A 16950-nucleotide genomic window follows, 5' to 3' on the forward strand; every position below is an offset into this window, starting at 1 on the left:
CAAAATAGCCTACAAAACGGACCGGTGGGAAAGCACGCGGCCTCCATTCGCTATTCCAGTGCATATAGATATATATTTTTTCCCCTGTCCCTGTTCCTGCCCATTTGATAATGAGCCATTCCCAATTCTAAACTAACGTTACATATTAGTAAAGACAAGATTAAATTGAGAATAGTCTGATGAGTGAAAATATGATCACTTGATGAGAGAAGAGCGTGTGCAGCCGGAGTCAATGAACGTAGCTTTTTTTAGCGACTTTCTCAAATCATCAGTAGCCTGTAGTCGCATCATGCAGCCCATATATCTTTTAATTTCTAAGGCATTCTAAGGTTTGTATCATTCACAACTAACGTTTCCAAATAAATCTAGCATATAGGACCTGTTTCAAAGGATCACTTTTACGCTCAACATAGCCTCTTCATATGCGCAGTCGCTCCATAATGGAATAAATATCCTTTCTATTTTATTCAGCTCAGTTCAATTATATTTTTCTTACTGTAAAATCATATAATATAAAATAATGTCTCAAGACTTCTTGCTAAATGAACTAGCCTACAGCCTATTGCATGGAGCATAGCCAGATAACATACAGTAGGCCGACTCATATTCTGTTCTTCTGAAATACATTTTCTTCATATCATAATGTTTCTTTAGACCTGAAGAAAATAAATAATGGATTTATTGTAATGGTGTATATTAAATTGATTTATTAGACTTTTTTAAATGTAGATGTTCCAAAGGCGAGCATCAGCGGCTTGTATGCTGGAGGCCTGGAGATGCTAAACGTGTTTATGTTAATTAACAGTCAATTACCATGAGACCGGCAGTATTTTGCATGACAATAACCGGCTGACAAAATGTCGTGCCCGCCAAAGCCCTAACCAGAAACCCCTAGTGTAAAGATAGATGAACACTTAATTGATCCACATACAGAAATTCGGTAACACTTTACTTGACACCTAGCGTCATAACACGTCATGACACGGTCATAACTATGTCATATGTAATAACGGCTGACATAACTTGTCGTAACCTGTGATAATATGGTCATAACACTGTCATGACACATATTTACACCTGTTGTGTCATATATGTATATTGCCTTATTTTATGGCTGGTTATGACACCTAAATAAGACTGTAAAAACCCACAAAACCTACCACACAAAGCAAAACATTCCATTACACCATAGCCTACTTGTCAACAGTATGTTTATGTTATATAACATATTCTGAAATTGACCATATTCAATTATCATTGTAATTGTGCACACATTGATGTCAGACATGCACCTACCCCAATGCTCTGTTTCTGATGACGGGGATGAATGCAGGAGCAGGACAAGACACCCTCTTTTTGACTGATGACTGACATAAGGGCATGTACGTGATAGGCCTGGCTGGCTTATATGATTCTGATGGTCATAAAGCTTCATGACAGTGTCAAAGTGTAAAAACACTACCTTAAAGAATTCAGTACAACAACAAAGAATTTAAGAAACAAACTTCAAACAAAAGGAAACTTCTTGGCAGAGAATTTGAATAAATGTGGGTTTTGACACTCTTATGTAGGTGTCATAACCAGCCATAAAATAATGCAAAATATGTCACAACAGGTGTAAATATATGGGTCATGACAGTGTTATGACCATATTATGACAAGTTATGTCAGCTGTTATGACATATTATGACATGGTTATGACCGTGTCATAACGTGTTATGTCGGTAGGTGTCAAGTAAGGCGTTACCGGAAATTCATTGTCTTCATGATCCTTTTATTTATCTTTTCTGTGTAGAACTACAGCGACATCAAGGGCTGTGTCTAAATGGTCCTTCTCTCTCTGTCTCTGCTCTAGAACTACCGTGACACCTTGCAGACCCAGGTGCTGGAGTCTGCAGGGGACCGTGTGAAGAAGGTGGCCTTTGGAGCAGAGCTGTCGGAGGGGGATCTCAAACTGTTCGAGGACGAGCAGGTGGGACAGCTGTATGAGCTGATGCTGGAGTCCACCAAGCCCAACAGACAGTTCGACATCCAGGAGGAAGGATTCAAGAAGTGAAGGGGTAGACAGGATACTCCCATACTGAACAGAGAGGGTGCATCTCAATAGTTTAAAGTGTCTCTTTCCTTGTCTACTCTCCTTCATATACATAGTTTTTCATTGAACCTGTATTTTTACAGGACTGGTTAGTCTCATTTAGTCACTTATTCAAGAGACGTTTCATTTCACACAGTGGACACGCCACAGATATGTCCAGTTCACCAGTCAGATGAAGAAAGGCGATGAGGAAGGAAAATAATCACCAGGAATTCAGCAAAAACATATTTTAATTCTGGAAATTTGTTCCCAAGTATTCCCACAGATATAAAGAGAGACATATGTGATGGTCTCAATGTAATCAAGGTATGAAATGTTTGTTATTTTCAAATAGTCTGTTTTTTAGCTTGCTTTTGGTTAATTTGCAGTGTACAAATTACAAAAATCGGCCTGCGGTTGAATCTAGTTGCCTACCCCTGCTTTAGACTATTGACATGGAGCCAGGGAGAAGGGTAAGGGATGTGTGACTCAGACTTGCCGCAAAATCTGAGGTAGTCTGACTGGGACACCTCAGAAGAAACTAACTGTACTCTAACTCAAGGCCCGAATGAAATGGATGCTTTTAGGGAATGTTGTAATTATATTAAAGTACTGTCTGTGAAATAAAAATACTACTGATCAGTATCTTTGTGTTCATTTCCTTTCTTTCTCTCTTATTGTGTTTGTGAGGACAACAGAGGCTCCTGGAGCCTGAGAGGACCTGAAACTGTCACTACACACTTGCTGCTTCCCAAATGGCACTCTATTCACTAAATAGTGCACTACTTTTGACCAGGGCACTATGGGGGAATAAGGTGCTATTTTGGACGCATCCACTGTCTGTAATTTGCTTAATGGGAAGCTTCTCGCCGGAGCGTGAAGCAGCGCTCACGTCTCGATATAGAGACGGAACAGAGACGCTAGCGTAAAGATGATGCATCTTTCCTCTCCAAAGATGCGAAGAATAATACAACTCTTGAATCAATAATGCCTCTGTTCTGTCTCCCTGCATAATCTGATCCATTGTCAGGGAATCATGTGTCTGTCTGTCTGTGTGTGTTTCATTGTCGGTCATGTTGAAATATGAATATGTCCCCTCGCGTAGCACCGAATGCAGTGAACCAAGATAAAGAAAAGGGTGTGAAGGCAATGTGACATAAGTCATTGTGCATCAACAAATGTGATATTGCTCAAAAGCTCACTCTTTATTCTACAGTGAAGAGCAATTTGTATGGCGTTGCACTTTTGCTATTATTTTGGGATAAACAAATACACATTGCATCAGGCAGACACAGAGTGGACAGAATGAATGGGGATTATCAACAAGATGGCCAGTGGACAGAGCCTGATTTTACCTATTGGATCATTAATGTATTGCTTGATCAAATTGCAATAGGACTGAAGCTGTAGTAGCCTCCAGTGTCAGTCTGTGACCTAAGTTATATTCTTTATGTCTTGGAATAGATTCAATGGTTTTTATTTCATTATCATATCTGCAATATTCCATCCGATGTTCCATCCTGTTTTTCCTTTTGTCAGCCGGGGGATAGATCCATAGGGAACCAGACAATAGAAGGGCATGTCACCTGGCTCTGAGTGGTTCCGACAAGCCAGAAAAAACGTGTGTAGCGGGTAATCTTTCTGCCTCTGTCTGTGAACACTGGGAAAGGAGGAAAGGAGTGATAAATCAGGGTCGTGTTTGGCAACTTTTCAAACGCACCACTGCTGCTTCCACTGTAGAGAGAGGAGGCGAGGAGGGGAGAAGATCTTGAACAAAGAGACAAAAATCAATGGCCCCATTACAGCTTGATTTGCTGTCTTTATGTTAGCTGAATGTATAAGGAGGAATATTCCCTTTAGCCCCACGTACTTGTCAATGCCAGTCAATGTGGTAATACTGAAATCTTAATGAGACCAATAGATACACAAGCACAAACAAACAAGGATGCTCCTGCATCATGATCACATAGTTTAGAAGCATGAGTTCTTCTGCACCATGATACTGGAGTTAAAGGGCATCTACAGGGTGATGGTGGAGGGAGACTGGATCGAAAACAGACCTGAGTCAAATAGGAGACTGGCCAAGATTCAAGCCAACACTGATCATCAACCTGCGCATGGCGATTGATGTGGATGTGCCCTTTAAAAGTCAATCGCAGTGCACAGATTATTTATCTGAGTTATTTGGAATCCCAGCCACTTAGTCAAAAAGAGAAATGTCATCTTCTGGATGGTTCGCCAATTCTTAGTCCATTTATATACTGTATCTCATATAGTTTCCCCCATAGCCGCCATTAGAATGGTGTGTCTAATCTATCACGATAGAGGCTATCTATCCATATTAGCGCTAGACAGGAAGCACAGAGACACCCAGATCTAAAATAGGTTGCAGTACGGAGGTGAAGAAGTGATAGATCTGTCTGTAAGGAAGGAGGTTGTCTCTAATTTTGGAACACCATCCGTAAGGAAGGACATAATAGAGACGGTGTTCATTTATTACAGTCAATTAAATGTTCCTTAGTTTCAGGATAGATGTTGTTAGTGATACTCGATGGTGTTAGTGTGGAAAGTCTCCATGCACACTGTAACGTAGACGCAGGGAGTCAGGAAGCAAGTGCAGTTAGTGAGTTTAATGACGAAGAACATGGAACGATCCAAAACAAGGGAAGCGTCTAACATGGAAACATAAATAATATTGCCTGGTGGGTGATAACAAAAGAGGGTTGCCAGGTGTGCCTAATGATGGGTTGCCTGGACCGGTGGTTAGTAGACCGGCGATGTCGAGCGCCGGAGAGGGGGAGCGGGAGTAGACATGAAATTACCCAGGGTACCTGAAATAACGGCTAAATAGTTTAGTGCCACTTTCCCTTCATGCTGTTCTTCTGTCTTCAGGTAGTGTACATAGGAGAAAATAGGTTATGCTTTTAGCTTACAGAAACGCTGTGATTTTGGTTGACTTAAAATAGCTGACTTTATAGACCTTACTATGATTTTGAGAAGAGATTCAGTAAGTTATCAGTTGTAAATGAATATGTATGAGACATATACAAATATATTAGATTTTCTTGCATAAACTGGCATCCATGAGCTCCATTGACCATAATTGACCAGTACTAGAATAAGATAGATCTTACACTGGTCTTGAAAGAGAGGTCTTCAGTGGTCTGCTGTCCAATGGAAAGTGACAGGTTTTTATCTGAAGAGGCGCCAGAGACACGTGTGTGTGTGAGTGTGTGTATGTGTGTGTTATCTGAAGGGGCGCAGAGACACACTGCTGTTTGTCACTGATAATTCTATTATTATTTGTTTACACAGTGAATAATTAATGAAGCAGGGGATTGTTGTTTTGGACGAACAACAAACAATGACAACAAACAACACCCACGCCAAGTAAACAATTTAGCATGACAAAAGGAGAAAGTATTGAGTTATGGTTATGACACAATGTTTCTCTATGGAAATAGTCTCTTTGAGGGAGAGGGAGCGTTAAGCATCACTATAACTGTAATGTTTTAATTGGCTATAACCAGAAGCAGCACAGTTGCTCCTCAATCCATGGGTTTCCACAGTACAGATTACAGCTTGTACCTTCTGTTTATTTTGCTACGTTCTTTTCTTGTAAATGATGTCCCCCTGTTTCCTATCTTACCCATTTCTTATTTTATTACAACAGCTACTGTATATTTTGGGACCCCAACGGCAAACAAAAAGATATTGGATGCACAAAGAGATGACTCTAACTCATAATGTATTGTGTCATTTTGGAGTCACTGTTATTGAAAATAAGAATAGAATATGTTTCTAAACACTTCTACATTAATGTGGATGCTACCATAATTATAGATTATCCTGAATGAGTAGTGAATAATAATGAGTGAGAAAGTTGGGATCCCAATGGCAAACAAAAAGATATTGGATGCCCAAAGAGATGATTCTAACTCAGACTCTCAGTAAGGTCTTACAGTACATTTACATTTTAGTCATTTAGCAGACGCTCTTATCCAGAGCGACTTACAGTTAGTGAGTGCATACCTTTTTTCATACTGGCCCCCCGTGGGAAACAAACCCACAACCCTGGCGTTGCAAGCGCCATGCTCTACCAACTGAGCTACACAGTACATCAACATTATTACAGGAGTGACTCAAGTGTAATCATTTTAGTAATTCTACACTGAACAAAAGTATAAATGCAACATGTAAAGTGTTGGTCCCATGTTTCATGAGCTGAATAAAAGATCCCAGAAATGTTCCATATGCACAAAAAGCTTATTTCTCTCAAATGTTGTGCACAAATTTGTTTACATCCCTGTTAGTGAGGATTTCTCCTTTGCTAAAATAATCCATCCGCCTGACAGGTGTGGCATATCAAGAAGCTGATTAAACAGCATGATCATTACACAGGTGCACCAATTAAAGGCCACTCTAAAATGTGCGTTTTGTCACAAACCACAATGCCACAGATGTCTCAAGTTTTGAGGGAGCAGTGCAATTGGCATGCTGACTGCAGGAATGTCCACCAGAACTGTTGCCAGAGAATTCAATGTTAATTTCTCTACCATAAGCCACCTCCAACTTCGTTTTGAAGAATTTGGCAGTACTTCCAACCGGCCACACAACTGCAGACCACGTGCATGGCGTTGTGTGGGCGAGCGGTTTGCTGATGGCAATTTGAATGCACAGAGATACCGTGACGAGATCCTGAGGCCCATTGTCGTGCCATTCATCCGCCGCCATCACCTCATGTTTCAGCATGATAATGCACGGCCCCCTGTCGCAAGGATCTGCACACAATTCCTGGAAGCTGTTTTTCCATGGCCTGCATACTCACCAGACATGTCACCCATTGAGCATGTTTGGGTTGCTCTGGATCGACGTGTACGACAGCGTGTTCCAGATCCCGCCAATATCCATCAACTTCGCACAGCCATTGAAGAGGAGTGGGACAACGTTCCACAGGCCACAATCAACAGCTTGATCAACTCTATGCGAAGGAGATGTGTTGCGCTGCATGAGGCAAATTGTGGTCACACCAGATACTGACTGGTTTTCTGATCCACGCCCCTAACTTTTTTTAAAGGTATCTGTGACCAACAGATGCATATCTGTATTCCCAGTCATGTGAAATCCATAGATTCGGGCCTCATTTATTTATTTTAGTTGACTGAATACCTTATATGAACTGTAACTCAGTGAAATCTTTGAAATTGTTGCATGTTGCGTTTATATTTTTGTTCAGTATATTTCTATTAAGACAGTACTTCAACTTATTTCAACTTATTTCTAAACTCCAAAAGTAATGTGCAAATTCACTCACAGCCTTTTCAGTCAGGCAAAATTTGAAGGATGACAAGGAAACTCTTGCTTCCAAAACACAGGCATTAATTTGGGGATTCAAGGCTTTTCACTGTGCTTTGAAAAAAAACATTGCGTACTTGACCACTCCGTCGACCTGGGATAATAAAAAAATAAGTGGATCAAATATGTAAATAGTTTGTGTTAACATAGAGAGAGGAGTGTGCTAGAGTTTGACTTGAAGGACCATAGGATGTTAGGGTCATCTGTGACTCACTGGAGCCCTGTTGTTCACTGAACAATTGATGTAGGCTGAAGAGCTCTCTCTCTTCCTCTTATTCACTCTCCTCTTTACCTGTTTCTCTTTGTCTTTCTGCACCAGTGTTTCAAGAACATGTAGGCTGAAGAGCTGCTTCTTTCTCTTTCTCTCTCGCTCTCTCTCGCTTTCTCTCTTTCTCTAAAAATCATTGTTGACGTGCATTTGAAGGAGTACATTCTTTTTTTTTGAAGCCTTTTATGTGGAAGTTGTATTTAATAATTTCATCAGAAATTGTTGCACAACAAAATGCAACAAAGAAGATAAAACATGAATAATATAGTAATGAACAATGTGATAACTTAAATAAGCAAATTATTATCAAGATCCCAGCCAAAATGTAACCTCAAGTATAGGCTAAGAACAAGTAGAACTTGTTAAGTACAATCTACGCTTGTATCCACACGCATGCGCATGCACATGCACACACACACACACACACACACACACACACACACACACACTAGTCAGCTACCTACTCCCCCTGTCCCCCTCTTTCTATATTTTGTTGATAAATAAAACATGAATAACTAAAATATAGACGTTGCATAAGTATTCAAACCCCTTTGTTCAGGCAAGCCTAAATTATTTCAGGAGTCAAATGTGGCTTAACAAATCACATAATAAATTACATGGACTACAACAGTGTGAAATAATAGGGGTTGACATGATTTTTGAATGACTAACCCTTCCTCTGTCCCCCATACATACAACATCTGTAAGGTCCCTCAGTCAAGTATTGAATTTCAAGCACAGATTAAACTACAAAGACCAGGGAGCTTTTTTTGAAAGCCTCGTAAAGGGCAATGATTGGTAGATGGGTAACAATAACAAATCAGACATTGAATATAGTATCTCTTTAAGCATGCTCAAGTTAATATTCGGTGGATTGTGTATTAAACCACCCAGACACATCAAAGACACAGTTGTCTGAATACTTTTGCAAGGCATTGTATTTAGGGTAGGCACTGGTAAAAACAGCATTGTCTGATGTCACCATGTAAAGTTCAAGCAGTTATCATCATACACCCACTCCTGGTCCTCACAGGCTTGTTATTTACCCTCTACGACATGGTTCAACCTCTTCTAGAACGTTATTTACCCTCTACGACATGGTTCAACCTCTTCTAGAACGTTATTTACCCTCTACGACATGGTTCAACCTCTTCTAGAACGTTATTTACCCTCTACGACATGGTTCAACCTCTTCTAGAACGTTATTTACCCTCTACGACATGGTTCAACCTCTTCTAGAACGTTATTTACCCTCTACGACATGGTTCAACCTCTTCTAGAATGCTGTCCACACGTTTCCATTCAAGATGAATGTTGTTCCCTTTTCGTGCAACGTTGAGTGTGAACAATCAACCCCTCTGTCCAAGCACTGAATTTGATGACAAATGTGTGTTAAAATCCTAAATACACAAAGCTGTCATACCTTATGTTATAATTGCTTCAGTTGCTCCAATGTAATGTAAGCATTTTGTGTTTTTTTTTTGGGGGGGGGAGTATTATGTTATTTTCTTCTGTCTTTGTCCCAATCAAACAGGGCAGCTGACGCATCATATTCTATACCAGGGTTCCCCAACTGGTGCCCCGCGGGCCATTTGGCCCCCGTTTTCTGAGCAATTTTTTTAATGTTTTATTTTTTTATTTTTTATTGTTCGACATAATAGACTAAAAACACCAGGAAACCAGCTCCAAGTGATTTTAATTCAAGAAATGTGTTCCCAAGTATTCCCACACAAATTAGAGAGAAAAATGTGATCGTATACAAATGTAAGCAAGGTTTGAAATGATTATGTTTGAGTCAAACATTATATCGGTTTGGGCTTCTTGTGGTCAATTTGCCGTCTACAAATTATGTTGCAGCCCACCGACCATCCGATAAAGGAAAAAATCGTCCTTCGGCTGAATCTAGTTGATTATCCCAGTTCTATACTTTATAATCTGAATCCCAAATACAAGAGACAGACCTACTGTTTAGCTGAACTGTGGAGAATACAAGTCATTTACTGAGTTGCTGTCTTGAAATGGTCATGGAAAACTATTGCTATACTATACTATTCTTTTAGTTTCTGTCAGATAAGCTTTTTTCCTCAACTCAGCCTGCTACATTTACATTTCTAAATGTTTTATGTAAGGAGATCTGTCTCTGTCCCCCCACATCTCTCTCTCTCTCTCTCTCTCTCTCTCATCTCTATATCTGAATTCCCTGCATACGTTACTTCCTTTAGACTGAGCGATGATCATAGTTCAGCCTCTTCTCGTCTCCTTCAGAGCAGTAACACTTACCCTTCAACAGAATGAATGCGGTGAGCTCCAAAAGCATTGGGACAGTGACATTTTTGTTGTTGTTGTTTTGGTTCTGAACTCCAGCACTTTGGATTTGAAATTATACAAATGCCCAATAGAAATGAATGGTAAATAATGTATTGTGTCATTCTGGAGTCACTGTTATTGTAAATAAGAATATAAAGTTACAGACGCATAAATATCATACCACCAAGACATGCTAACCTCTCACCATTACAATAATAGGGGAGGTTAGCATTCTTTTTTGGGTGGGTATGATATGCCTCTGTAACTTTCTCACTCATCATTATTCACGGTTCATACAGGATAATCCATAATCATGGTAGCATCCACATTCATGTAAAATTGTTTAGAAACATTATATTCTTCTGTACAATAAATTGAATCCAAAATGACACAATATATTATTTACCATTCATTTCTATTGGGCACAAAATAATCTGAAACACAACCAAAACAAACAGCAAATGCATCCAACAAGTTTGTAGAGTTGCAAGCTTAATGTAATCATTCCGTGCTAGGAATATGGGACCAAATACAAAACTTTTGACTACGTTAATACACATATAAGTGAATTTGTCCCCTAAAATGGGGGACTATGTTAAAAAAGTGCTCTAATTTCTAAACGGTTCACCCGATATGGATGAAAATACCCTTAAATTAAAGCTAACAGACTGCACTTTAACCTCATCATCATTGTATCATTTCAAATCCAAAGTGCTGGAGTACAGAGCCAACAACAACAAAATTGTCACTGTAGGTGAAAAAAACATTATTTATTTAAAGTCTATTAATTCAACAGGCTTCCACAGTGGAGTTGTGATTGTTTCAGAGGTATTATTTACCTTACATATTGGATAACTGTGCTCTCTCTCTCTCTCTCTCTATCTCTCTCTCTCTCTCTCTCTCTCTCTCTCTCTCTCTCTTTCTCTCTCTTGCTCTCTCTCTATCTTCCACTTTTTCTCTCTCTGTCTTGCTCTCTCATTACCACTCTCTCTTTCCCTCTCTCTCTCTCTCTCTCTCTCTCTCTCTCTCTCTCTCTCTCTCTCTCTCTCTCTCTCTCTCTCTCTCTCTCTCTCTGTCTCCTTTTTCCTCTTTCTCTCTCTCTCTCTCTTTGAGATGTAGAGAGCAATGTTCAGAGGTAGGAGGACATTTTAATATAGACATTAAAATGACATTGATTCGTTGGTGCCTTGTCATTAATACAAGGAAGTAAAAGTCCCAAGAGATGCTCTCTCTACAGAGATACACGGTGTCAGCCATCGTACAACATCCACTTAAAGGATTGTGGGGGAATGACTTTACTAAGACGTAGAAATCGATACACTGATCCAGACAATACTTGTGAGTTATTTATGATAAAGCAACCTGTTGGTTGTTGTTTTCTCAAAACGGAAAGAAATGACACGTGATAGCTACTCACTTAATTCCATCACACACATCAATTACCTAGTTTCATGCCATATTAACTTCTACTACACAAAACCCATCTATTAATATTTATAGTAGGGTTTAAAAAGCATTATGGGTTTAAAGTTCAATGAACAACCACATTTTCCCCCACTGAAAATAACTCCTCAAATGCCAGGGCTACCTTATTAAAAGAGATTGCTATCTCAATTCCTATCTTAAGAGTCTATTGACGCACCCGTGCTTCAATCTAAGTAACATGATAAATTAAAAAAATTGAGATGATTTGGGATGAGTCGGATGGCAGAGTGAAGGAAAAAGCAGCCAACAAGTGCTCAGCATATGTGGGAACTCCTTCAAGACTGTTGGAAAAGCATTCCAGGTGAAGCTGGTTGAGAGAATGTCAAGAGTGCGCAAAGCTGTTATCAAGGTAAAGGGTGGCTATTTGAATAATCTAAATATAAAATATATTTTGATTTGTTTAACACTTTTTTGGGTACTACATGATTCCATATGTGTTATTTCATAGTTTTGATGTCTTCACTATTATTCTACAATGTAAAAATAAAGAAAAACCCTTGAATGAGTAGGTGTGTCCAAACTTTTGACTGGTACTGTATGTGTCAAAAAAGCAAGACATTTCCTGAGCTTTCTTTTATCTCCTAGATATAGGTCAGAAACTACCTTATTCCTTATGGTAAATGTTTGTAATGTCTTTTTTGCCATTTATGAATGTGTTATTCAATGCATTTCTATGGGCTATAGTAGTAAAGGTCAAATTCCATTTTTGTATTTTTTATTTTTAGGATATACCCAAAGGGGTCCTAAAATTCAAATAGGCGGTTAACGGAAGTTGAATTATAAAAGAATGGTTTCTAGGGAACAGTGGGTCATACCATATATGTTGTCAACAAATATCTCTTCACTAACAGTCCATAGAGTGGCTACTTTATCAGGTCAATCTGTCAATGTAAAAGTTTGGTATTTCTTCCGACTTTCAAAGGCCTTTCTCAGCACAGACTGTCAGAGCCCTGAGGAATAGGGATGTTTTTTTATTACATACGCATCTGTTCAGGAAGGGAGCGAAAACTCACATATTTCAGTGAACTAACATTAATTCCTCTGACAGGCCTAGTTCTCAGCCCAGCCCACCCTTTCTTCCAGTCCACAGTGTCTTTGCACGCTGTAACAGAGGTGGTTCAGTGAAAAGTATTCAGACCTTTTGCTATGAGACTCGAAGTTGAGCTCAGGTGCATCCCCATTGATCATCCTTGAGATGTTTCTCCAACTTGATTGGAGTCCACCTGTGGTAAATTCAATTGATTGGACATGATTTGGAAAGGCACTACCTGTCTATATAAGGTCCCACAGTTGACAGTGCATGTCAGAGCAAAAACCTAGCCATGAGGTCGAAGGAATTGTCCGTAGAGCTCTGATACAGTATTGTGTCGAGGCACAAATCTGAGGAAGGCTACCAAAAAATGTCTGCAGCATTTAAGGTCCCCAAGAACACAGTGGCCTCCATCATTCTTAAATGGAAGAAGTTTGGAACCACAAAGACTATTCTGCGAGTTGGCCGCCCGGCCAAACTGAGCAATCGTGGGAGAAGGGCCTTGGTCAGGGAGGTGACCAAGAACCCGATGGTCACTCTGACAGAGATTCAGAGTTCCTCTGTGGAGATGGGAGAACCTACCAGAAGGACAACCATCTCTGCAGCACTCTACCAATCAGGCCTTTATGGTGGAGTGGCCAGACGGAAGCCACTCCTCTGTAAAAGGCACATGACAGCCAGCTTCTGGTTTGCCAAAAGGTACCTAAAGGACTCTCAGACCATGAGAAACAAGATGCTCTGGTCTGATGAAACCAAGATTGAACTCTTTGGCCTGAATGCCAAACGTCACGTCTGGAAGAAACTTGGCACCATCCCTACGGTGAAGCATGGTGGTGGCAGCATCATGCTGTGGGGATGTTTTTCAGCGGCAGGGACTGGGAGACTAGTCAGGATTGAGGGGAAGATGAACGGAGCAATGTACAGAGAGATCCTTGATGAAAATCTGCTCCAGAGCTCTCAGGACCTCAGACTAGGGCGAATGTTCACCTTCCAATAGGACAACGACCCTAAGCACACAGCCAAGACAGCGCAGGAGTGGCTTCAGGACAAGTCTCTGAATGTCCTTGAGTGGCCCAGCCAGAGCCCGGACTTGAACCCGATCGAACATCTCTGGAGAGACCTGAAAATAGTTGTGCAGCAACGCTCCCCATCCAACCTGACAGAGCTTTAGAGGATCTGCAGAGAAGAATGGGAGAACCTCCCCAAATACAGGTGTGCCAAGCTTGTAGCGTCATACGCAAGAAGACTCAAGGCTATAATCGCTGCCAAAGGTGCTTCAACAAAGTACTGTGTAAAGGGTCTGAATACTTTTGTAAATGTGATATTTCTAAAAACCTGTTTTTGCTTTGTCATTAAGGGGTATTGTGTGATTGATGAGGGGGAAAAACAATTTAATCAATTTAGGCTGTAACGTAACAAAATGTGGAAAAAGTAAAGGGGTCTGAATACTTTCCGAATGCACTGTAGGTATACAATTCAGCACCACGGACAGCTCCGCATTCAGTGCTATACAGAGAATTTACACCACAGATTCAGCACCACCGTCAGAGTTAATTAGTAACAAATGCAGATATCTGTTGACTCTGCATTGGCGGCACACACACTCTGACCCGATGATCAAAGGAACAAAGCTACAGTGAGGTCACTGTGTTTGTGCCACATATTGAGCCTCAGAGAAGGGAGGCTGGGCCATACAGAGACATGAATGAATACACATGCACACACACACACTGACCCCGTCACAGAGGATGAGAGACTGGCCACAGAGAGAGGAGACAGGAGACAGAGTGTATCTTCCTGCTGCTAATCAGGAGGCTGATGTGAAGAGGCAGCGGAGAGAATGGAGTCAGAGTTGTGAGTGACACCTCATTGAGGAGGCATGACATTCCATCTATCCCCATGTTTCTGCACGCTTGCCTCGGCGACACACAATTGATGATGCTAGCATCATGGCGCACAGACACAGCACAGACAGAGACAACTCAATCAATACGGAGCCTCAACAACACACCACTCTGAACATACAGTTTAGTAAACATTTAATTTCACCGGAGTTGTAAACCATGGAGCAGCTGTCATTTGGATCAGGTGTTCATCTCTTCCTATTGGATGCACCAAACATCTTTTACTTTCTGGATGCTGGTCCACTCATCATGGCACATTGAGTTGAGTGGGGAGCCCATTCTAGTAATTATATTTCTATGATACTACATAATCATCAACACAATCTGCAGAAATGTCAACTAGAACAGAAACTAACTTCCCTGTCCACATAAAGTGGATACATGTTATGCATTACACTGTATCTCCAGCTACGACTCACCTTGGCTTTGTCATTGATAGAAAAGGTTGACATGATGTTACACTGCATATATGGCATACTGTACTCCACAACAGAGTTGACATTGACGATGTATATCAATTTACAGATTACAGATGTGTATCAATTCATTTTCTGTAACCTTTATCTAACAAGGTTGTGGAGGAGGTAAGAGAAGGGTTTATTTGAAGAATTGAAGAAAGAAGTTGTTGTATCCTTACTGTTGGTCCTTGAGCACCACCCTTTCCAATTTGCACAGACGATACGACCAAGAGGTTAAACAAACATCACAAACAATGACACATCTCTGAATAGGCTCTCTTTCTGGCATTTGTTAACAAACCCACTCATGCAAAGTGACAAATTACAAGCCAATATTTGAGTTACTGTTATTATAAAAAATGCAGGCGTGATTCAGATACACACACACAGTCCTAGAACATGGACATAAAGCTTAACATCGCTCCAAGGACAAACAGGGGAGAGTAATACAATGAAAGACATAGGAAATGAACTATGACCCTGTAAGATTGTAAGATACAAATGTCTACACATCCAGAAATGCACACATGAGAAACATGATCCACTATGACCTTGGAGCCAGGTCAGATGAGAGGCGTGGAGGTGGAGGAATGGATGGATGGATGAATGAATGGATGGATGGATGGATGGATGAATGAATGGATGAATACAAGAGGAGGATAAAGGGGAGGATGGTGAAATAAAGGAGAAAGGAAAGAAAAATAAAGGAGTGGGAGAGAAGGGGGTGAAATTGGAGCAAGATATTATGACTCCTAGAAAAAGAACACCTAGAACACTCACACACTCAGAAGGGAACAGATGCAATTATCCTATTCCAGTGATATTATCATGTCTTGGAGATAATAGCTCCATTTGATGAGGGAAAAAAACAGTTTAAAATGGAGAGAACAAAACACTTCCTGCATAAATTGCTGGGAGAATACCATGTCCCTGTCTTGTGATAAAACACCTGGTGCTACCATCTGCTGAGTGGAGAACAACAAAAAGGAGCTTTCAAACATTGTATTCGTATTCCTCTCACTATTATACAGAACATAAAGAACAGATTAAAGATGACATTTAAATAATAATTGGACGCGTTGCTCTTGAACAACAGCCGGTGTCTAAAAGTCTTCAAAAAATGGAAAGAGAGAAGAGAGAAACATCCCATAAAATGATGCAACTATGACGTTTTCAGTTCCTGGTGCTCTTTATCCATCTGTTAGTCAGTGTCTTTTGATGTAAGATGCTGTGTTGGTCACATGGTAATACTGTTCTCATGTGGCTGTCGGCACTAATCCACTGGGTCTACTCACAGTGCTGGAGGAACCAGACTATTCATTTCACACACACACACACACACACTGAGTATGCTGAGTAATTATCGTGATGGGGAGGGGGTCTCCTCTCTTCCTCTCTTCCTCCCCTCCTCTCCTCCTCTCCTCTTTCCCCTCTGCCATCAAGGTTTGAAAGATATATAACCCGCTGTAAGGGAGCACCATGGATCAATGGAAGAATGCTGCTTAGAATTCTGGACACTCTTATCGTCTCCGTCCAGCGCCACGAGCCATCCGACATGGACCACGTTTCCTACGCACACACAAACACAGGTCTCACCCCTTCTCCTCCTCCACTTAATTAAGCATTTTCTTCAGAAAAGCTCCTCATCCATCAGACTATGGAAGTGGGTGGATCTCCAATTTGGCTTGTGATCATTTGTTTAGCTAATGCAGGATAACTTTTTCTATTGAATTTCATAATCCCCCAAAATGTATCCCGTGTTTTCAGATTAATACATTCGTTGCTATTCAACTGACTGCCTGTCATATTGAACGACTGAGATAACAGCCTTTCATTGTTGGCCTGCTGCAGTTCCATGTATGTGGATAAATAATATCAGAACGAGCAATGTCAGTGTCCGGAATATAGATATACAGTGAGGGAAAAAAGTATTTGATCCCCTGCTGATTTTGTACGTTTGCCCACTGACAAAGAAATTATCAATCTATAATTTTAATGGTAGGTTTATTTGAACAGTGAGAGACAGAATAACAACAATAAAAATCCAGAAAAACGCATGTCAAAAATTT

The 16950-nt window shown here is 40.4% G+C and overlaps 1 protein-coding gene across 2 annotated transcripts in view; it reads left to right on the forward strand.

Moving 5' to 3' along the window:
- The window catches only part of sdhaf3 (succinate dehydrogenase complex assembly factor 3), a 30901-nt gene extending 28182 nt beyond the window's left edge, over positions 1-2719 (forward strand). For both annotated transcript variants that reach the window (XM_084165416.1, XM_084165417.1), the window contains exon 3: positions 1856-2719. In XM_084165416.1, the coding sequence (XP_084021542.1) occupies positions 1856-2056 (201 nt within the window). In that variant the 3' untranslated portion in view covers positions 2057-2719. The remainder of the gene's footprint in view (positions 1-1855) is intronic.
- Positions 2720-16950: the final 14231 nt, after the last annotated feature.

Source organism: Coregonus lavaretus (assembly GCF_964263955.1).
Source record: "Coregonus lavaretus genome assembly, chromosome: 7".
Classification (NCBI taxonomy): domain Eukaryota; kingdom Metazoa; phylum Chordata; class Actinopteri; order Salmoniformes; family Salmonidae; genus Coregonus; species Coregonus lavaretus.